General features: G+C 33.2%; 1 protein-coding gene across 1 annotated transcript in view; it reads right to left on the bottom strand.

The window, feature by feature from the left end:
• LOC145329188 (signal transducer and activator of transcription 5B-like) overlaps window positions 1–23,969 on the bottom strand; it is a 116,082-nt gene that overhangs the window by 29,870 nt on the left and 62,243 nt on the right. The window contains exons 7-14 of the mRNA XM_080173229.1: window positions 17,529–17,666; window positions 16,110–16,148; window positions 15,467–15,548; window positions 8,006–8,054; window positions 6,467–6,512; window positions 5,241–5,303; window positions 4,817–4,846; window positions 4,422–4,507 (exon numbers count right to left, since the gene is read on the bottom strand). Coding sequence (XP_080029355.1) covers window positions 4,422–4,507; window positions 4,817–4,846; window positions 5,241–5,303; window positions 6,467–6,512; window positions 8,006–8,054; window positions 15,467–15,548; window positions 16,110–16,148; window positions 17,529–17,666 — 533 coding nt within the window. The remainder of the gene's footprint in view (window positions 1–4,421; window positions 4,508–4,816; window positions 4,847–5,240; window positions 5,304–6,466; window positions 6,513–8,005; window positions 8,055–15,466; window positions 15,549–16,109; window positions 16,149–17,528; window positions 17,667–23,969) is intronic.

Here is a 23,969-nt window from a genome sequence, read left to right as displayed (position 1 = left end):
GCACAAAAATAAAACATGGAGGGAGGGGACAATTCACTGTTGTTAATTACACTGGTACCCAATGTTTTATAGAATAAAATATCTTATTTATAAAATTGGGTAATAGTGTCCAAACTTTTCAACCAATAATTTTGATCTAGAAAGGAATAATTATTATTTGTCATGATTTTACACTGTTTAAGGTCATATATATTTTTAGGACTTAATAAAAGAGATGCTTCCCTTATGATATTCTACCTTGCTGTCATAGGAATCATTTTCCAAAAATCAGATGATGGGGATAATTATATCAATATTTTTCAAACAGACGTGCGGACTTTATAGTAACGATTATGGAGCTTCTTCGCTTTTTAAATCGTTCCTAACTGTTAAAGAAATCATCATGCAAAATTTGAAATCAATAGAACAGAGGTGAATTCTTTAAAAAACTTTTGCCCCACTAAAATCAGTTTGCCTCACTAAAATTTTAGTGAGGTAAAATTATCCCCTCTAAATTTTTAGCTAGCCTCACTGATTTTAGTGAGGCAAAAGTTTTTTAAGAATTCACCTAAGTTCTAAAATATTGTCAAAAAAAGTTAAAAATCAGCATTTTCTAAGTGGACTTATAGACTTTCTGGTAACGATTATAGAGTGAATACACTTTACAAGTTGTACCTAACTGTTACTGGAATTATCATACAATGTTTAAAACCAATAGGACAATTTCAACATTCGACAGAACCCTATAGAAAGAGGGAGGGGTATTTAACAAGTTAGTTTTAAGATAGTTAGGGTTAGAATATTTATGTTTCAGCTAACTTTCAAAATTTAACTAAACATGGATAGATAGACTGGGTGTCCAATAAAACATTAACTTTTTCATATAAAAGTAAAACATTTTTAAAAAAATACACTAGAGGATTAACCCCTAGCATATAGAAGCGTGCTTCAGAAAAGAGAAAAATAGCCAAAACCCATTAAAAGACTATAATTTATTTCTGAATGGCTGTAAATGAAGAACCCAATTAGTGTAGGGGTTGAAAAATAAATTAACAACTTTATATAATATTCAGGGAGGGAGGGGACATTGGACTAAAAAATAAACTAGTAGACAAAGTTTTAAAAATATGGACTCCAAAAATTTCATTAAATCTTAATTGGCTAGTTTAACTAAAAATGTCTAAACTTATTCAAGTTTAATTTACAATAGGATTAATTTTATACATTAATTTATCGTCCATTGTCTTATCCCTTAAGATACCTGGTAATAGGATAATCTGATATTGAATACTAGCGGCTACGCCCCTAGAAGCACTTGAGGTGAATTAAAAATCCTAATTTTTCATTTTAGATTAAAGAGAAAAAGTAAGGGAAGATTTTTTAAGGGGGGTCGGCAATCTCGCCCCTCATTTTTCATTTTAGTTTTTAAAAAATAGTAATTTTTTTGGTGGGGGGGGATTTTTCTATGGTCGATTTCTCTTGGGAGGGTGGTGATAACCTCCCCCAAAATAGCTATAAAACTTCTCAGGACCAATGAGGAGCTGCACTGTAGAGGAGAACCATATTGGTCCAGCAAGATTCTTTGGTACAGACAAGCATACATCCTGTTACTTTATCATAAGGACTAGCGGCTACGACCCTAGAGGCCTCTAGTGGCACTTTGAATGTTTTTTTATTTAAAATATCTAATTACAGAAATAATTGGTTTATGTTTCGTTCAAGTCTCTTTTTCGGGAGGGGTAATTTTTTTCTTGGGGCGATTTCTCCTGATAGGGTGGTGGTACCCTCCCCCAAAATAGTTATAAACCTTCCCGGGACTTATGAGAAGCTACCCTATTAAGGAGAACCCGATCGGTTCATCGGTAAGCGAGATCCTTCGGTACAAACACACAAACACACAGACATCCTGTTACTTTATCATAAGGATAATAATCTTTTTTTGGGTCACCCTGCAAATTTTGCGGTAACTTTTAGTTCTAACTTTGTCAAAATTCCGTGGATAGATAATTTTGTGTAAAATTGTATTCAGCCCAACACAGAATATCAATACAATGTAATGCATATCCCCAGGGAGGGGACAATGGAGACAAATTATGCTGGTACCCAAAGTTTTATAAACACGTTATCTTATTCGTCGGCTCAAGAACTTTGAGCACTTTTGGTAAATTTTAATTGGTTGAGTCCAAACGTGTGGTGTCAAAAATCTTTTAATCTACAGAAGGGGTAATTTTGTTCAACATTATTGATGGTTATATACTAGTCCATTGTCTTATCCCTAAAGATCCCTGAATACAATACATCCCCAATGATCATTAACAAAATTATCGGGGTTTAGTCCCTTTCGTGACATCGCACCTTAAGGGGCGATTCTTCGTATTTATTACAGTAGGTTTTCTCCTATTTCTAGCCCCTGCGGGGGGCTCTAACCCTGTGGGGCAATCACCTAACCCAATATAGCCTAACCTAACCTAAAACAACCTATAAAAAGCCAGTTTAAAAATACGACAAATCGCCCCTTAAGGTGCGATGTCACGAAAGGGACTATTCCCAATTATCCTTTCTGTAGTCTTTGATTTTATACCTTGGTTATAACTGGGAGGGAGGAGACATTGTGCTGTTTATTACACTAGTCCCCAAGGATTTAAAGTAAAGTTTTCTTATTCGCTGGCTTAGCAACTTTTTGGACTTTACTTGAACTTGGATTTGTCCAAACGTTATAACAACTTAAAATAACCTACAGAGGGGGTAATTTTTGTATCATGATTTGTGATATACATTAATTTATCGGCCAATGTCATATCTCTTTAGATCCCTGCATAATAACTACATAATAATTATATTCTATTGTGAAATCAACAAGCTTTTTAATATATTTTAATAAATTCTAAATATATCTTTTTTTTTAAGCGAAGATTTCTATATTTATAAATAAATAAATCCTTTAACATTTAAATACGATTGTCGTTACCAGAAAGTCCATTAAAACATGCTGATTTTAAACTTGTTGTCAACAAAACTCTGTAGGTATGATTTAATTATCCTATTCATCTGATTTTTGGACTAATGATTCCTAGGACAACAAGGTACAGTAATATAAGGGATACATCTCTATAATCAAATCCTAAAAATGATAGTATGTCCTGTTAATGCATCTTGTATAACGCAATTTTGCAACCAATTAATGTACAAAATTATTTAGACTTACAAATTAATGTTTTGCTTATTAACTTCTGACACTCTATTGTACTTCCATCTGATTTTAAAGCTTCACTTTTAGGGATGTTGTCATCCTTGTTTAATAACACTAATCTTAGCTTTCAAGATGATACCAGATATTAATGTATAAAAATCACATAAAAACTATTTTTAAAATAAACAAATAAACCTCTTAACAATATTTTTAAAGTTAAGTATTTGATATTTTAATATTGCTTAAAATATCTTTGAAGAAAGTATATAAAGTACATACAAAAATATTTATAAAAGTTATAACAAGAATGATGGCTTTCAGATGTAGCGAAATTTTTAAAACCCAGGTCTGCGTGGGGGGGGGGGGTGTTTGCAACTCACGCCCAATTAAGTTTACAATTCTGTCGTTCTTTCCTTGGATGTGCCTATCCAGCACTTAAAATCCCACTTATTTTTTAAATATATTAAAAATAAGGGGGTATTGTTTTTCCTATTTCTAACCCCAAACCATAAGTGGCTCATACATGCGGGGCTACCAAGTACCCAAAATAGCCTAACCTAAAGAATAAAACTTAAAGCTCCCCCCCCCCCCTTTTTATTATCATTTTAATTCAGAAAACAGGGGAAGGGTTTTCGTGCCCGAATATGCTTTTTGAGGGAAATACTTTAATCCTTACTTACTAAAAGTGTTAGATCATTTGGGGAGTGTAAAATTCAAGCACTCCTTGGCAAAATCATGTACACGCCTTTAAACTTACCATTTCTGTATTGTGTCAAGGTTGTTTAAAAAAGGTTGATCTTACCATTTCTGTATTGTGTCAAGGTTGTTTAAGAAAGGTTGATCCTATCATTTCTGTATTATGTCAAGGTTGTTTGAGAAAGGTTAAACTTACCATTTCTGTATTGTGTCAAGGTTGTTTGAGAAAGGTTGAACTTACCATTTCTGTATTGTGTCAATGTTGTTTGAGAAAGGTTGAACTTACCATTTCTGTATTATGTCAAGGTTGTTTGAGAAAGGTTAAACTTACCATTTCTGTATTGTGTCAAGGTTGTTTGAGAAAGGTTGAACTTACCATTTCTGTATTGTTTCAAGGTTGTATAAGAAAGGTTAAACTTACCATTTCTGTATTGTGTCAAGGTTATTTAAGAAAGGTTGAACTTACCATTTCTGTATTTTGTCAAGGTTATCTAAGAAAGATTTATCTTACCATTTCTGTATTGTGTCATGGTTATTTAAGAAAGGTTGATCTTACCATTTCTGTATTGTGTCAAGGTTGTTTGAGAAAGGTTGACCGTTTCCCGACAGCTGCTGTTCTCTCTTCCATTTATTCAACTCCTGCGGGTCAATATGACTTTCGTTTTAAAACTACTAGCAGGTAGTTTATGATCGTTATGGAGGGAGGGGATCATTTAGAGTCTCAAAAGAGCAGAAAGCAGTTTGCTAGTAGAGGAAAAAGGTCCCTAACAGGGGGATCCAGGTAGCTGTCTGGTTATACATTTAAACTATAAATCTATAGCATCCACCTCTCTACTATCCAATTAACAATTATACACAAGAGAATCATAAATATTAATATACAGGCGTTATAAGGGGTGTGTTGGCACGCCCTCACCCCCTAAGTTTATTTAAAAATAGAAAGCATTCCTGGTCCAAAACTCTGTATTGTAGCTCTTTTATCTGAAATAATAAAAAATATTTATCATAATTTGAAAAAATTGAGCCGTCTTAACAATAAGATAGTGCAGCAGCCACCTAACAGCTAGTATGCGAAAAATTGTCTTACAGTCACTGCAGCCGCTTTAAAAAATGGGAGGTTGCTTAAACCTTGATTAATTCAGTGATAAGTCATTGCTTGCACGTCCTTTATTTCAAAGTTCTAATTGTAAATCGGTTGCATGCACAGCGATTCATCATTAAGGTGCAATCAGAATTTTAATTTTAAGGGGGTGTTGAAACCACCCATTCCCCCTTTCTGTACGCTACTATTTTGAATGATTTTGACTGGAAATAATCCTTTATATTATTTTTACTATCCGCGAAAAGCTGTCTATAATACGATGCTGTCCATTACCTGTTTTATCATGTCAAGATGTCTGTTAGCAAGTGTTGATGTCTGAAGCTTCAGATTGTTAAACTAAAATATGTAAGTTAACATTTTCATAAAATAATTTACAAATCGTCACATAAAAGTAAAAGGATGTCTGTCTCTCTGCTAGGAAAGTTCTCGCTTTTCTTTACAGTGAATCACCCATAATGAAAACTATCCCATATCCCCCCCAGCCCCCAAACCATAACTGTAGCATTATACGTCAATCCGTTCGTCGTCGGGGAGATAATGAGTTCGAATCTCAGCACAACTAAAGACTTTAAAAATGGTTCCTATTGATGCTATGTTAAATGCTCGACATTAATAGACAGAGTGGGGAGAATACCTTGGCCCAAAACAGGCGTAACTCATTACCATGCAGAGTTAGGACTTTCAGACAAAGGTAGTCAAAGAGTTGGTTGTCTATTGGGTACCACTTAACCTAATACCTGGTTTTTTTTTTACAGAAGTGGAGAAATTTGGCTTCCTTGACTTATCTTGAGTTGTTGGACCAGACGTTTAAGTGTCATGGACAGCAGCCTCGCCCGTATGAGACAATTAATTGGTAAGTAACCCGCCCCCCCCCCAAAAAAAAAATTAAAGTTTGGGTCAATCAGCCTATCATTCAAGTGCACCTGGAAGCCAGTAGGGGCAGCGGTTCTGACACTTTTACATAAACAGTGATTATAGGCTTTGTCTTTGGAGTTTGAGGATAGATTATTTCATAAAAAAAAAGTTTCCTTTTGGGATGTAGTTTTCCTATTTTTAAAAAGAATTTGGATTTGGCCGCCAGGTTCAGGTGCTGCAGGCCTCCAGGTTGATATTGCAATTTACTTTACAAACTGTTACTTAACGGACGTACGGACATGCCTAAGTTATAGAGAAGCTTCACAGCATATAAATCTGAGTCAGTGATAAGCCACGCAGATAGAGGTTGTGTTATAATAATTATTTATAGCATCGTATAATAAACAGCTTTCCGCGGATATAAAAATGTACAATTATAAGATTAAAACTAGTTTTGTTAGCAGAGATGCCGAAGGCACGGGTTAACAAAACTAGTTTTAAATTTATGATTGTATGTTTTAATATTTGTAGAAAACTGGATTTAATACGATACGATACATGATTTTTCAGTATGGCCTAGAACCGGTTCTAATCCAGCAGATATTAATCGGTTTGGAAGCCATACTGGAAAGAGCTTTACTTACACTTTGTCTGAGTTCTGTGGCAACTTTGTCCCGCCATTCTTTCCATCTTAAACAAAAAAAATATATTTTTATTTACAAAGCTACTCTGTATAAAGGTGTTACGTCTGTATGTATTTCTCTTGCATAATTTTCACTTCTAATCTCTTCAACATTTAAATATTTAAAAAAAAAAAACACGAATTACAACATCTATAAAAGCGAAGCACTGAAACGGCAGGACAAACGAAAACCAACACAGAGTGTCAGAACTTAAAAAGCAGAATATTAATGTCTTCACAAAATTGTAAGAAAATTTGTTGCAAAACAACGTAAATACAGGATACTGTTTAAGGACATACTTGCATTTTTTGGACTTGATTATAGTGATGCCATTATAGGGTAAAAAAACATGTTTTAAATGGCGTACGGACTTTCTGGTAACGATTATAGAGTTACTAAGCCTCTAAGCATTATAGAAATATTATGCAAAGTTTGAAATGGAAGACAATTCTAACATGTCTAAATCAACGAAAGAGTTACCCGTTCCGGACGGACGGACCAACCCTAATTACAGAAACATTTATCGGTTATTATTGAAGATAGATTGCTGAACTTTTTGATTCATTTTTTTACACGATAAAATATCATAAAAATACATATCAAATAATAAGAAGAAAAAAATTTAATATAGATAATATTAAAAATCTCATGGATTTTGTTCTGTAAAACTAATAATAAAGAAAATTGTTATATAATAATATTTAAAAGCACAGCCACAAAGAGATTAATATAGAAACTGAATAATTTTTAGAAAGCTCAATTGGAATAGATATTAAAACTTATCTTATTTTTGACAGACTGACAGATGGGTAGACAGACAGATAAACAGAAGGACAGACAGACAGATGGACAGACAGACAAACAAACATGTATCAAAAAATCTTACTTGATATAGAGGAAGATAGACGGACAGACAGACAGACAGAGAAACAGATATCAGAAAGACAGACAGAGAGAAAGATGGATAGACAAACAGACAAAAAGATGGACAGTCAGACATACCAACAGATGAACAGTGAGACAGACTGACAGATGGAAAGACAGAAATGGATATTCAGACAGACATACATACATAAGATGGACAGACAGATAGACAGACAGATGGACAGAGAGACAGAAAAATATGTGGATAGATGGACAGACATTGATAGACATTCAGACCTATAGACGGACAGACAGATGGACCCACGAACAGATGAACAGATAGACATGTATAACAAAATCTTACTTGACTTGACATAAAGAAAGATAAGTGGACAAACAGATGGACAGACAGACAGACAGACAGACAGACAGACAAACAAACAGACAAACAGATAGACAAACAGACAAACAAATAGATTGACAAACAGATTGACAAACAGACAGACAAAAAGACAGGCAGACAAACAGACAGACAAACAGATTGACAAACAGATTGACAAACAGACAGACAAAAAGACAGACAGACAGACAAATAGACAAACAGACAGACATACAAACATGTATTAAAACACTTACTTGACATACTCTTGACTTTGTTCATGAAACTGTCCGTTATCTAGTTGTACTGAAATATATAAATTATATTAAAATGATTAATAAATAGATAGATGGATATCTTGGATAGATGGAAGGATAGATATATAGATTGGTGGATGTATTTATGGATAGATGGATCGATGGATGGATTGATTGATTGCTAGATGGATGGATGAATAGATAGATGGATGGATAGATAGAGAGATGGATGGATAAATGGATGGATAGATAGATGGATGGATAGATAGAGAGATGGATGGATAGATAGATAGATAGATAGATGGATGGCTTGGATAGATGGATGGTTAGATAGAAAGATAGATGTATGGATGAATAGATAGATGGATGGATAGATAGATGAATTGATGGATGGATAGATAGATAAATGTATATATAGATGGATAGAAGGATTTCTTGGATAGATAAATGTCTTGGATAGGTAGATGTCTTGGATATATAGATTTCTTGGATAGATAGATGTCTTGGATAGATAGATGATAGAGATAGAGAATTTTGATAAATTGTTTCAAAATTAGTAGTGGGTAATTTTATTTATAATCATTGGGGATGTGTTAAGTATGCATATAAATTTATCATTCATTGCCTTATCCCTTAAATCCCTGATGGGGAAAGGATTGAAGAACAAGAAGCCCCCCCCGCTCAGATCATTTGGTTCAAAGGATCCTTTTCATGGAAACTATTCCAGGATGGGGGAATTCCAGGTACGGAGATTCAGGGAGATTACACCAGCAATGGATGTAAGATACACCTGGATATATTGACAAGGGAAAATTTGTCGTCAATATAGGTTGCTAATATAGACCTCTTTATTAGTCAGCTTGTTCTTTTGGTAAGAGGGGAGGGGATGAGGTAAACGTGGCATTGTTTTTTTTAGACAGCTGAGAGTATTACTTTATCAGAGTACATGAAAATCTGTTGCAACATCCAAGTAATAATATATCCATTATACTTGCAAACCATCTCAAATAAATTTCAAGGGATAAGTTTTATTAAAAAAAAATAATATTAAACATTTAATGATTTTTAGGAGCTTTTTCTCGAGGTGACAAGCGAGCAAAAGGACCCCTGTTAATTTTTAATGAATTAAAATCAAGAGGGGGCAGTATTATATTATAATATACCTAACCTACGTGGGGGGACCCTAACTCTGCGTGACTACCCTGTTCCAAATATAACCTAACCTTACCTGAACTAAAGTATAAAAAACGATTAAAATATTACAATATATCGACAAAATGACGAAAAAAAGTGATATTTCGTTGACATAAATCATTGAAATGTTAACAAATACTTCTTGGTTTGGCACGTCTCCTGCTCTCCATCATTTTATTCAATTTCTATGTTTTTAATATGTAAAAGATTCTGTTACAAAAGTAAAAAAATATAAAATTAGAATATTTTAGTTTTCTTTCCCCTATGCAAAATTTATAAAAATTTTAATACATTAAAATTTTATAAATTCACACTTATTCTATCAATTAAAATAATTTTCTGTTTTAAAAACAAATAAAAGATGCTAACATCCATAAGTAGCGAAGCACAAAAATCATCGATGGGCAAAGGGAAAAAGTAAGTTATAAAGCACATGTTCAGTACGTGGCTTATTTAAAGAAAATCACGAAATCTCTATATAAAAGTATAAACGTCTTTGTAGCATTACCGATAGACCAGCGGAGATAGTAAGTTGTATGCTGGATGCACTTTAGTAAAAGATATCTTCACTAATTAATCACAGTCCATGTTAATTAGCAACCAAGATAATGACATTAACCATAATAGCGCTACGGACAGACAGGTGAATTATAGAGTAGCTTCGGTCCCAAAAAGAAGACAAAACTATGGGGAAAAGACAATGGCCGATAAATTGATATAAACCCCAATGATAATACACAAAACTAAATCTTCTGTAGATTACAATTAGTGGTTGAAACGTTTGGACAATCCACAAATGAACCAGCAAAAATTCCCCAAAGTTGTTGAGCTAACGAATAAGAAATTTTTATTATAAAACTTTGGGGACTAGTGCAATAAACAGCCCAATTTCCAAACCCTTAAACAGTTTGACAAATTTAGAACAATTCGCAGCCACAACCAAAAGTAAGTCAAGAATTTGCAGTCGCAATATATGATTTTTAAAAGCGAAGCTTTTCTATAATTAGGGTCGGTCCATACGTCCGTCCGTCCGTAACAGTTAGCTCTTTTAGTTAATTTAAACAGATTAGAATTGTCCTATCGATTTCAAACTTTGTATGCAGATTTCTGTAACAGTTAGGTACGACTTAAAAAGAGCAGCAACTAGCTACCAGAAAGTCCGTACGTCCATTTAAAACAAGATGATTTTTAAAAACTTTTTCAACAGCAAATTTGTGTATTTTAAAATTATTCTATTTATCTGATTCTTTGAATACTGATTCCTATTACAACAAGGTACAATAAGATAAGCGAAGCATCTCTACATTCAAGTCCTAAAGCCGTCAGTATGTCCTCAAACATGTATTTAATCAGTTTTGCAACAAATTTACTTACAATTTTGTACATATAAACTTCAAGTTTATTCAGTTCTGACACTTTACAAGTGTTAATGTTCGTTTGTCCTACCGTTTCAGAGCGTCGATTTTATGGATGTTGTCATCCTTGTTTGAACTATATAACTGTTATAACTCTCTTGGGGGGTCCTATTCCTTGTTGTGCCCTAACCCTGCAGGGCTACCATGTACCCAATATAACCTAAACTAGCCTAACAAACAAACAGTTTCAGTTGTTAAAGTCTTGGATTGTCCCTCTAACAAGGGTGACAACATCCATAAAAGCAAAGCTCTGAAACAGTAGGACAAACGAACATTACCACTTGTAGAGTGTCAGAATATAAAGTATAAAATTAGAAACAAAATTGTAAGGAAATTGGTTTGAAAACAGCTTATATGCAGGATATGTGTAAGGACATACTTACATTTTTAGGACTTGATTATAGAGATGATTTGCTTATAACTTTGCAAAATGTTGTCCTAGGAATCAGTATTCTAAAAATCAGATCAATCGGATAATTATAATGCATAAATTTTGTTGTTAAAAAAAGTTAAAAATCAGCATGTTTAATCTTAACATACGGACATTCTGATAACTATTATAGAGTTGCTAGGCGTTCTAAATCGCACATTACTACTACATTAATCACCATGCAAAGTTTAACATCGATAGGACAATTCTAACATGCCTAATTTAAAGAAAAGAGCTAACCGGACGTACGGACCGACCCTAATTATAGAAAATCTTCGCCTTTAAAAAAGTAAAATATATATTTCCCACAAAATAATGTGAATGTTTTTGTTTTCTTATTTTTAATCTTGTCTTAAAACATAAAACAAGGGTTAAAGTTAAATTAAATATCCTATTGTATTTATTTTGGGCTGCTTCAACCCCCCCCCCCCCCCCTATTTCAGGTGTAATGCAGGAATGTTAAGGGAGGGATAAGACAATGGATGTACATTGTTATACATCCCCCAATAATGATAAACACGATTACAATTATTGGTTGAAAAGTTTGGAAACTACTAGTTTGAAACCAACCAATCAAAGTTCAAGAATAGTGCTCATTTTTAAACCAACGATTAAAATAAAATGGTTGTAAAACTTTGGGCACCAGTGTAATTTACGACCCTCCCCTTTCCGACTTGGAATTTGAAGTTTGAAATTAATAGGACAATACTAACATACATAAATTAACGATAAAAGCTATCCGATACGGACCAATCCTAATTATAAAGAAGTATCACTTTTAATAAAAAAGGGGGGGGGGCTCCTCTACTACAAATCTACTTTGCTAGGAAACTATAAAGTTAAATATGTTTGAATCTATAAATAATTGTATACCACTAAACATGCAATATCATACAGGGCTGCTTTTTTTTATATTTTCATATTTTATTAAATATCAGGTTTTCTATGATTAGGTTCGATCAGTAACGTATAGCTATCATCGTTGACTTAGACATGTTAGAATAGTCTAATTGATTTCAAACTTAGCATACAAATAATTCTGAACGTTTAATTCTTTACTTATTAATGAACGTTTGCTTGTTTTATTTAATTGTTAAGCTTGTTGTCATCCTTGTTTTTAAGCATGTAGCTTCTCTATATATAACCTATGTGTATTTATCCATTTTTCTGGCTGTCTACTTTTATTTGGATTACTGAGCTAGTATTGAATTCTAAAATTCATATGAAAGATTCCCCTGACCAATTTTTCTACGAATGTTGAAATACAAATCATTAAATCAATACCTTCGGCCCCTTGGTCTAAAATAAATTATTTTATTTTTTTATTTTAATATCCGAGGAAAGCTGTCTATAATACGATGCAATAAATAAATATCATTTCATTTGATGCTTATGGATTTATTTTGTCATCCTTGTTAATTAGGTATTTGATTCTTCTGTTATGTAAGTTTTTATTTTTAAATTACCATATATAACCCTGTTTTAATAAGAACTGAGTTATAAAGAGAGAAATGTATATAAAGCTGGTTAGACTGATTTCTTGGAATACGCTTTTTTATACCCCATCCTATTTAGATGGACAGCAATAAAATGCCGTTTTTCGAGGCCGTACGTGATCATAGGCATGCAATGTTGGAAGAACTCAGTTTTGAGCGATTTTAGAAAAATTCATCTTTATATCATAGAGAACAAGATAATTTTGCAAGTATCGCTTTTATCTTATAAATAAAAATTATGTAAATCAAATCGCGAAAACTGAGATCTGATATTTGCGTCACCCTTCCAACATTGCGTATGAACGCATACGATAAGAGAAGCGGCATTTTATTACTGTCAATCTCCTATTTAAGCTCTACAATAGAGGTAATCTAGAGATACATTCTCTATAACAGCCAATAGGAAAACAGCATAGGAACAATCAGGCCATATTATTGGTAAGAAAATGTACAAATTTTGTCATGAAAGTGCAGGTTTATTTTTTATTTCGTTCGCATAATGAGTCACATATCCATAAATAGTAGCAATTTTTAGAATACAGCTTTTTTTGGTAAATCATATCGTGTAAAAATATCTTTTAACGTATAATGTGAAGCTTAAGACAAAACATATATAAAAAGTCAGCTTTAATGAATTGCTTGGGTTAAATTTAGCTACCAGTATTTATTTCCATTATAGCTTCCAAACCGATTAATATCCGGTGGATTAAAACCGATTCTCAGCCATACTGAAAAATTATAAATAGCATCTTATTATATCCAGTTTTCTACGATTATAAAAATGTACAATCATAAGATTGGAACCAGTTTTATTTCGGTTTCTCAGGGCTAAAAAACTGGATTTGATATTATAATTGTACATTTTTATATGCGCAGAAACCTGTTTATAATACGAGCCGCTAAATAACTATTCTAAGTTTGATAGATTAACGGGCTAACTTGACCATCTATATCTATTCCCTCTATGTACATAGAAAAATGTAGACCATTCGCCATCTGCTAAATTGTCAATTCTGATTAACAATCTAAAACTACATTGTGTGTCAATAGGAGTAAGTTTTATGAAGATAACTAATCCTATTATATAAAGTAGTAAGCGTTTTTGTCTGTCCCGAATGATCTCGCTAACCGCTGTACCGATATTGTTCTCCTTTACAGTGAAGCTTCTTATAGTGCCCCTAGAGGCTTCTAGGAGCGAATCCGCTAGTAATAATATAAAATACGAAGTCAATTTCACTCAAAGTCCAAGGTTGATCACAGAACCCCTCTCCTATTCTTTTCCATATATATGAAATAGTCTTTAGTTTGCTTACTTTAGGTTAGGTTACATTGAGTAATGTATAGCTCCGCTGGGTTAGGGGGTACCCTAGGTATAGGCCCCGCGGGAATAAGGCATAAAAAGGCCTCTAGTGGCACTTTAAGTGCTTTTCTATATTTCAAATATGTGTATGTTGCGTTGAACTCTACGTAAAATCGAGAAAAGTAAAAAAAAATTTAATTTTTCGTTATTTCTCTTGGGAGGGTGGTGGTACCCTCCCCCAAAATAGCTATAAACCCTCCCGGGGCTTTGAAAAGCTAGCCTATATAGGAGAACCTGATCGGATTAGCGGTTAGCGAGATCCTTCATTACAAACAAACAGACAGACAAACACACATCCTGTTACTTTATTATAAGGATAATACGGATAATACAAGAGCATCGCCTTAATGAATTTTGGCATTCTGTTTAAACTTTATTTTTTTATTGTAAAATTTGTTCTTTATGAATTGATTCCATGTTTATATTCAATTTTAAAAGTTATAGCAATAGATTTATTACCCTAGATGGTTGATTAGGCATAATAATCAAAAAAACTTTGTTTATTAGAAAGCATAGCTTTATCCTCGTACATATAACTTTTAAACCCCGTGAACTAAAGGGAAAAGACAATGGCCATTAAATTGATGTACAATACCAATGATGAAACACATAATTATCCCTTCTGTAAATCGTTTGGATACACCATTTAATAAACCAACCAATTAAAATTTAATAAAACTTCCTAAAGTTCTTAATCCAATGAATAAGAAAATCTTATCATAAAACTTTGGTGACCAAAAAAATGTGCACACTTTTTAACCAATAAAACAGTCTAATTGTTCTTTGACTGTGTTCCTATTGGTCAACTAAAGGAATTGTACATCTAGACGTTTTATATCTATTTTAGTAGCTCTAAAACTCATGTCTGCTAGCACAGTTTCTAAAAAATGCAGCTTTTTTCACGGAATTGAAATAAAAAGCTGTGTCCATTGATAATGAAATTATTTGTGTCTTCTATACGTACTTACGAAGCAGGGAGGGAGGGGACATTGGGCTGTATCTTAAGTTTAAAAAAACACTTATTCTCATTCGTTGGCTTAATTGTCTTGGGGACTTATATAACATCTTAAGTTTGTTAATTATTATTAATGATAAGTACGTAAATTTACATGATTTTTATAAGATTTTATAATATAAAATATTTAGAGAAATCTATTGAAGTTTTTTTTGTGTGGGTTTATTTTGAGAAAGCCATATATATAAGTAAAATAAAAAAGATTTTATAAGAAAAAGTTTAATTGTAATTCTGAAAAAGTAGTTACTATGTTGTACATATAAGTATACTTTGCTTAAAACTTTTATGATAAGAAATATCTTTTTGTAAACTAAAATTTGTTTTTAATATAAATCAATTTTGGTGTTTTTTGTCGCACCTTTAAAATAGACCCCTACCAACTTCTTTAAATTTCAAGTACATGAATATTGTGTATCTTAGGGTGGTTTAGGCTATTTTTTTTATATTTTAGAGTCCCTGGAGAATAGGGGCGTAATTATTACCCTGAATTGCTATTTTTTAGACAATTTGAAAATTGGGTGGAGATTCCTGCTCCAATGAGGTAATAATACCTGAAATTTGGTGATGCTTGTAGAAGTTGATTGAATGATGCTCCTGCATTTGTCGCGTCTTTTCTATCTCTACACCACATTCCTAAGTAATATAGAGGGGTATGATAATATAAAAGTAAGAAGATGTCTGTCTGTCTGTAGAAATTGACAGATAATGGTGTTCCGCGAAAAAACTGCATTCTCCAATATTTTTTAAACAACAATCGGTGAATTCTTAAAAAACTTTTGCGCCACTAAAATAAGTTTGCCCCACTAAAATCAGTGAGGCAAAATTTAGAGGGGATAATTTTGCCTCACTAAAATTTTAGTGAGGCAAACTGATTTTAGTGGGGCAAAAGTTTTTTTAAGAATTCACCTCAGGAGGAATTTGGAAAAAAGTTCTTGTTTTCTGTAAAAATATACATAAAATTTATTTCAAGTGTTTTTAAATATTTTTCTTTTGCTAATTTAAAAAACAGAAAACGCAATTTTTATTGGTTGATCCAAATAGATAGATATATGGCTGATTAAATTAATTGATAGTGGGATAGATTGATAGACTTAATCTATGTATGTGTGTGTACGTACATATATGTACCAGCGAGATCAGTCATAAATTTTCAGGTTTTAAGCTATTTTGCTTAATAAATATTTAATATTTTACCTGCGTTGACTTTTTGAGAAGATTTAATTGTTGTTGGATCTGAAATTAAAAATAATAGTCATTTATCGCATCGTATTATGGACAGCTTTCTGCGGATATTAAAATAAAGTAAACTCTAACCTCTTAAGAGAAAACGGCCTTTAAAAATTACCCCTCACCCCTTCATTTTTTTTTGTTGCTTTCATTCTAAATTTTAAAACTAAAATTGAAAGTTGGGGGGTAGGGATGTTTTAAAATAAATAGTTATACTGAAAATCCTTTTTTTTACATTTTTACCTGTAAATACTTCATTAATTTAATAAGGAATATAAAACTTTTTGGTGAAAGAAAATCTTTTTTTCATTCATTAAAGTAAAAATACATTTATTAATCATTCATTGACCTTTTTAAAAGCTAAGCTTTTCTATAATTAGGGTCGGTCCGTCCGTCCGTACGTCCGTCCTTAACGGATAGTTTTTTCTGTTAATTTAGGCATGTTAGAATTGTCCTATCGTTATAAAACTTTGCATGGTGATTCCTGTAGTAGTTAGGTACGATTTAGAAAGCGTAGCAACCAGAATGTCCATTTTAAACATGTTGATTTTTCTAATTTTTTAGCAACAAATTTTTATGTGATCTAATTATCCGTTTGATCTGATTTTTAGTATATTGATTCCTGGAACAACAAAGTACAATATTATAAGCGAAGCAACTCTATAATCAAGTCCTAAAAATGTAAGTATATCCATAAACATTATCCTGTATCAAGCAGTTTTTCAACAAATTTACTTACAATTCTGCTTCGACTCTTATACTTATATTATGATTATTCAGTTCTGACACTATACAAGTGTTAATGTCCGTTTGTCCTACCATTTCAGAGCTTCGCTTTTATGGATGTTGTCATCCTTGTTTCTTTATATAAATTTGGTTAATTAAAAAAGTTAAAATAGAAAATAAAATAATTTTTCTTTTTTACAAAATCTCTTTAAAAAATATTTTTTTAATCTTTTAGTTCCATATTTTTAAAAGTAAATTTAAAAATTGAGAAAAATGCTATGATTATTAATTTTACATGCTTTTTTACTGAACTTATAAGCTATAGATATTTCTTACGTAATTTTGATTTAAAACAAGAATGATTTTGTTCGTTTACCAAAATAAATTCAAACATAATGAAAATTCTGAAATTCTTGGGTGCAATCTTTATTTAGTTAATCAAATTGCTTGGGTAAGTTTATTTCGAATATATGGCTTTAATGAAAGCGGTTATGGATGACAAAAATCAACTTTATGGACATTATGACTACACATTTTCTCCATAGAGTGATACCTACCTACCCAAAGTTTCATCAACTCCCTCCCTCCCTCCCCCCACCTCTCCCCGAACATCTAGCAAAACCCTGTGCACGCCACAATGGTTGGATCCATCCCCCCTACCTGGTAAACTGTGTCGTTGGCCATTGCGCCGCTAGCATCCAAGCTCAGTCCTTCCGCCCGCTGGACAAGGTTCATCTCAGAGGCCAGGCATTGCTGCACAATCTGGTACAGCGTCAGCGGGTTGTGCGCGTATCTTTGCTGAAATAAAACAGGTTTAATAATTGCGCGCCAATTATTTGGCGCCAAAAATAAGCCGCCATTTTAAAATCTTCTTCCCATCGGACTCTTACGGATTAGCAGGGTTATTAAGTGATAAGACAATGGCGATTAATAAGATTACTCATTCTGAAGATATAGATTATTGGTTGTAAAGTTTTGATACTGAATTTTTGGAACCAACCAATCAAAATTTATTAACAAAACTTTGGGTACCAGTGTAATTTACAGTTCAATGTCTAAACAAGTACAAAATTAGCAAACAAATTAACTTTATAGAAAAACATTAAACTTGTATATTAATCTAGAATTTATTTTTAAAAGAAAATTTTAAGGAGAAAAATGTTAAGTTTAACTTAAAGAGAAACTTTATATAAAACATAATGAGCCAAATTGTATAAAATTTCTTATCTAACGAAGAAGTTTGGGCTACCTAAGTCTTACATTTTACTTGATATCTACTTTTGGCTTAATGATATTTTAACTTTTCAGCTTCGCAACATCTAAACATTATGTTCTTGCTAGACCAGGGATCTAAATGGATAGGACAATAGGCGATTAATTGTATTAAATAGAATGTACATACACTATGATAATAAATAATATTACCCCTATTGTAATCAAATTAATGGTTGAAAAATCAGCCAATCGAAATTAAAATTAGCCAAAGTTTATGAGCCTACAAATAAACATAAACATATTCATTTGCGCATCAAAATTTAAACAAAGTCATAAACTCAAAAACTATAAGATACAAATACAATTAAAATTACTATAACAATAGACAATTTGAACCCGGGTAACCATGAATAGATCACTATGAATATGTTTACTTTGCCCAAAATAGTTTTAACAAAGGTATCCCTTGATCTAATATCATTTAAACTTTTCCAGCTTCGCAACATCTAAACATTATGTACTTGCTAGACATTAGTTTTCTTCCTTCCTAGAGTTCTAACCCGTTTACCCAGTAGACCAATAATGTAAACAAGATTAAACAGTACAAAAGCAGTACTAATTACTACAAAATACTAATTAGAAAGACGAAAAAACAGTATTGGAAACTTTTAGTTTTGTTTACTATAAAACACTTTGAGGTAACCCTTATTTCGATTATTATATGCTGTACAAATTTGGGCCATGCTTTAGCCTATCATCACAAATCCCTCTTAGCCCGTCCTCTACCCTTTGTTCATAACTTTTGTTCATGTGGTAAAGTTAGGAGGTTGAAATTTTTGTCCAACCTTGAAATAGTTATTTCTTTCATCATATTATAAACCACTTTCCGCGGATATAGAATGTACAATTATAAGATTAAAACCAGTTTTTTAAGCCCCGCGGTTCTGAAAGCACGGGCTGAAAAATCTGGTTTTAATCTTATGATTGTACATTTTTATATTCGTAGAAAGCGGTTTATAATACGATGCTAGACATAGTTTTTTCGTATGGATGAGAACTGGTTACTATACAACGGATTCGAATGAATACGAGAATAGTTATTTCTCGCATTGTATTATAAACGGCTTTCCGCGGATATAGAATGTACAATTAAAAGATTAAAACTAGTTTTTTTAGCCCCGAGGTGCCGAAGGTGAAGTTAAGCGTATAACAAACATATAATAAGTTAGTTATGAAACTCTTTTATTAAAGTTAGCTTTTTAAAAATTATATCGGCGAATAAATGTGTCGCCAGTATCTCCTATATAACAAAATGTAAACAACAGTTTCTGTCTGAAAAATTCTTTTTGTAAATTTGACGAAAAATGGGGTCAGTTGGGCCCTCTAGATATACTATGTCTATTTTTTTCTAAAAAAATATGCCTTATTGAAGAGAGGTAAAATGTTATCAACTTCCCAACCGCGGTATGAATTAGATTTATGACAAAATGTCAATAATACAACGGAATAAAATGTATCAAATAATTCGTGTGAATTTAGTTAAATTCTTGAAACTTGTTACAATTTAACAGGAAATATAAAATTTTGATTGGTCCCCCCTCCCTCCTCCTCTCACATAAGCTCTCTCTCTCTCTCTCTCTCTCTCTCTCTCTCTTTTATTCTTTCTCTCTCTCTCTCTCTCTCTTTAATTCTCTCTCTTTCTCCCTCTTACCTTAACTCTCTCTTTCTCTATATCTCGCTCTCACCTTAGCTCTCTCGTTCTCTATCTCTCTCGCTCTCTTTTTCTCTCTATCATCCATCTCTCTCTCTCTCTCTCTCTCTCTCTCTCTCTCTATCATCCATCTCTCTCTCTCTCTCTCTCTCTCTCTCTCTCTCTCTCTCTCTCTCTCTCTCTCTCTCTCTCTCTCTCTCTCTCTCTCTCTCTCTCCCTCCTTCTCTCACACACACACTCTCACTCTCTCTCTCTCTTTCTCTCTCTCTCTAACTCTTTACAAAAAAATTTTCTCTCTCTTTCGTGTTTTCTTTTTATTTCTTGAAAACTGTCTCTATTTTCTATCTCTTTTTTTAATATTTTCTCTAAAACTCTTATCCTTTTTTATTATTTTTATCTTCTTTTATATTTATCATCATATACGTTGAATATGGACAATTGTCGTCAATTTAAATTGTTAACATGAGCATCACTTGTTGGTCAGTTCGTTCAGTCACCTAAAGTTTTCCCTTTATTAGAATACATTATAATCTAGAGTAAGTGATAATACATCCATTTTTCTGTTTTTATTTTTCTTCCATTTTCCAATATGTCTATTTAGAATAAAAATATAAGACAAACGAACATTAACACATGTAGAGTGTCAGAACGGATTAAACAGAATATGAATAAATGTATAATTCTAAACAAAATTGTAAGTAAATTTGTTGCTTATAACTGGTCCTTTATTGTCCTTGGAATTAACATCCCAAAAATCTGATAAATATGCTAATTAAGTTACATGTTATCGAACAAGCAATATGGTATTAGATGGTTATGATTCTAATAGATTAATTTAAACAAATTTGGAAAAGGAATTGACAAGGAAAATATTTAAATTTTCAAATGGTGATAAATTTACAATTAACTCATTTCCAAAGTTAGAAATGGTTAATGCAGTAAATAACTAAAAAATTGACAATAATAAGCAATGCTCCTTCAATCCTTCTAAAATTAAAAATGGATGGAGGGTTAAGTTCCCCCTTGAGGCCTCTAGGGGCGTCGCTACTAGAATAATGTAAAATATTTAGAATTTTTTTATTGTACTTTTTAGGGAAGCTTCATATATGTCTTTTAGTGGCTTTGGGCCGTTTTTCTGACCTTCTTCGCCCTCCCCAAGATTCTAGGGGTGAAACTTGTGTTATATAAACTTAGTACGGTTGTTCATGTAAAGATCTTGAATGAGGGAAGCTGTATAAATATTTCTGGGTAGTTTTAGGCTATTTTCGTGAACACCCCCGGACCCTGACCTCCCCCTGAGGATTATTAAGTTTTTTCTAATCACCCTATCACGAAGTTGTGTTTAGTGCCCTAGGAAAATGGGTATAGATGTCATAGCTTTTGGCCTTCCTATTTTATTGACGTCATTGTAAATAAAAAGGGAAGTGGCAAAGAAATCCCCTAGAAAAGAGCTGGGGTATAGGGTATTTACTTACGTCAATAGAACAGGCAGGCCAAAAGTGGCATTTATTCCAGGGAGTAAGGGAGGGGACAATGGATCGAATATTCAATCTTTAGGAGTCTCAGACTTTGGGGACTGGCTTAAAGGGAATGTGCAAGAATTTAGCAGTTTCTGACTGAGTTTGGGGACTTGCGCAAGAAATGCCGTTACTCGCTATGTTAGTTTTGAATATATATAGTTTTGCAGACAGAGAGTAGTTCAAATATAAATACACGGCCCCCCTCCCATACTATATTTCACTCCCTTCATCCCCACCTCCTTTTTAAAAGTAGACGAGAAAGGGAAATGGAGAAGGGAGGTTGGGGGAAATAAACAGGATAAAAAGGGGCAGAAAGGCGTGCGGGTCATATACTTGCCCATCCAGCTACACGCCTGCCTGCCACTTTTTTCCGTGTTCACATCACTTGCCCCCAAATCTCTTTTCTCTTTCCCTGTCATTTGGAGAGTTTCAGGGAGATATTTCTAGTAATTAATTACAGAATGGTTATGTCAGTCTGTAATACTGGTAATCTTATTTTCAAATGATTGCTTTTTTTCTTGGAACTTTTTTCTTAGTTTATGGTTTTCTAGATTTAATCAACAATCACTTTACAATTTCCACCATATTTTCGGGATTATTCTGGTTTTCATGGCCTTTCTTCAAAAACTCTTAAATTGAATTAATTGTCCATTGTCCCCTCCCTTACTCCCTGCATTTATTCCCATTTCGCTAGGGCATTATAATAGACCGATACCCCTATTACTCAAATCTGTATGTCCTGATGTTTAGTTTTATCTTAATCAGTTTCGCTACTATTGAAATTAATCAATCTAGTTACATGGTATTCACACCTCAATCATGCATTTCCGACATACCAAGGGAACACTCCCCCCACCCTCACATCAATTCTACCATGCATAACCCATTGGATACCCTCCCCCCCCCCCCCTCCGATATCCTTAAAGCATTAAGGATATCGATTCCCAGAGGTTTCTATTCTAGCCTGGATGGACAGTAAAAAATGCGCTAAATTGTCGCATTTTTTGCGCGCCACCAAACTGGCGGAAAAAATGCAATTTCTTCCAATTGCCCCCTCCCCTCTTCTTTTATTTTTTCCCTTTTACTTAGCCCATGTCCTCTCCCCCCTTAAAAAAGTGTCACAACAATAATTTCTCTCTTGACGAAAACGCCCCGTACAAAAATTACCTCCAGCCCACCCCCCTTTCTCAGTCATAAATTGTTTATAAACAAAAATTTCGTGGAATTTTGTCTGCGTTTTGTTTTAAGATTGGAATAGATTTACAAAACAAATGTAATAAAACAAAAATAACTTTTAGATTTAGGTTAATTGAAACAATACTTTTTAGCTCAATTGTAGTAATTAATATTTTAGCGTACTAACGGTTACGCCCCTAGAGGCCTTTGGAAAACTTAAGGGAGGGAAAGGGGGTTGTGTCAACACTCAAATTTCAGTTTAGACAAAGTAAAACATTTTGGGTTGTTATTTCTCTTGGAAGGGTAGTGGCACCCTCCCTCGAAATATTATAAACCTTCCCTGAACCTGTAAGAAGCTTCACAGTAAAGGAAGGTCCAGCGTTTAGAGAATTTTTAAACTTCTGACAGACACACACAAAGAGAGACAAACACCCTGTTACTTTTACTATATAAATATTTCAATATTAAAGTAGGGACGGGAAATTGGACTGCAATTATACTGGTACCCAAAGTTTTGCGCGTTTTTCACCCAAAGAAAAATCTATATAATGGGAGGATTGTTAAGGCTTGTATTTTTAGGGGGAAAAGATAAAGGTGGTTTTAGGCTGTTTTTGCAGTGGAAAGAAGTATGAATAAGGAGAAAATACCAGGGATCCGAAGGGATAAGACAATGGCCGATAAATTTATGTACATGTCTATTGATGATACACAAAATTACATCTTCTGTCTGTCGCAATTAGTCGTTGAAACGTTTGAACACTCAACTTAATGAATTAACCAATTAAAATTCACTAAAGTCCCCAAAGTTGTTAAGCTAACTTATACGAAAACGTTATTATAACACTTTGGGGACTAGTGTAATAGACAGCCCAATACCCCCCCCCCCCTCCCTGGAAAATACAGATTCTCTAATTACAATAAAAAATTTGAACATTAAAGAGTGCCTGAATTTTGAAAGTAGTTCCTTGAACTTTTGATTGTTAGTCTGATACAGATTAAGTTATGAAGTGCCCCAAAAATAAATAGCTAGCCGCTTTTCCCCCTTGTGAGGGTGGGGGGGGGGGGAGGAGTCGACCATCTCACATTTTTGATTTAAATTTAATTGGAGGGGGATTTTTTCTAGGGGCGATTTTTCTTCCCAGGACCTATGCGAAACTACATTGTAAAGGAGAACTATATCTGTTCAGAATTTACTAAACACACAGACAGACATCCTGTTACTTACTATAAGGCTATGGCACTAAAGGCCTTTGGTGGCACTTAAGTTGCGGAGGGGGTGGGGGGGGCAACCCTCTACTTTTAGTTTTAAATATAGAAACAAATAAAGGATAGGCCCACCCAGTAAAACCTTTTTATTTTTCATAAAAATCATAAATTTAATGATAAAATTTCTTATATTTAAAAAAAGTCCTTTTTTTAGAACATTAAAATGAAACAATAATTTTAAAATGTACCAAATAATTTGTTGGGGGTATTTTC

This window comes from Acartia tonsa, chromosome 10, assembly GCF_053477335.1.
Source record: "Acartia tonsa isolate MP-2025a chromosome 10, ASM5347733v1, whole genome shotgun sequence".
Lineage (NCBI taxonomy): Eukaryota > Metazoa > Arthropoda > Copepoda > Calanoida > Acartiidae > Acartia > Acartia tonsa.
Note: the sequence above shows the minus strand (reverse complement) of the source record. Positions and strands in the feature narration are given on the sequence as shown.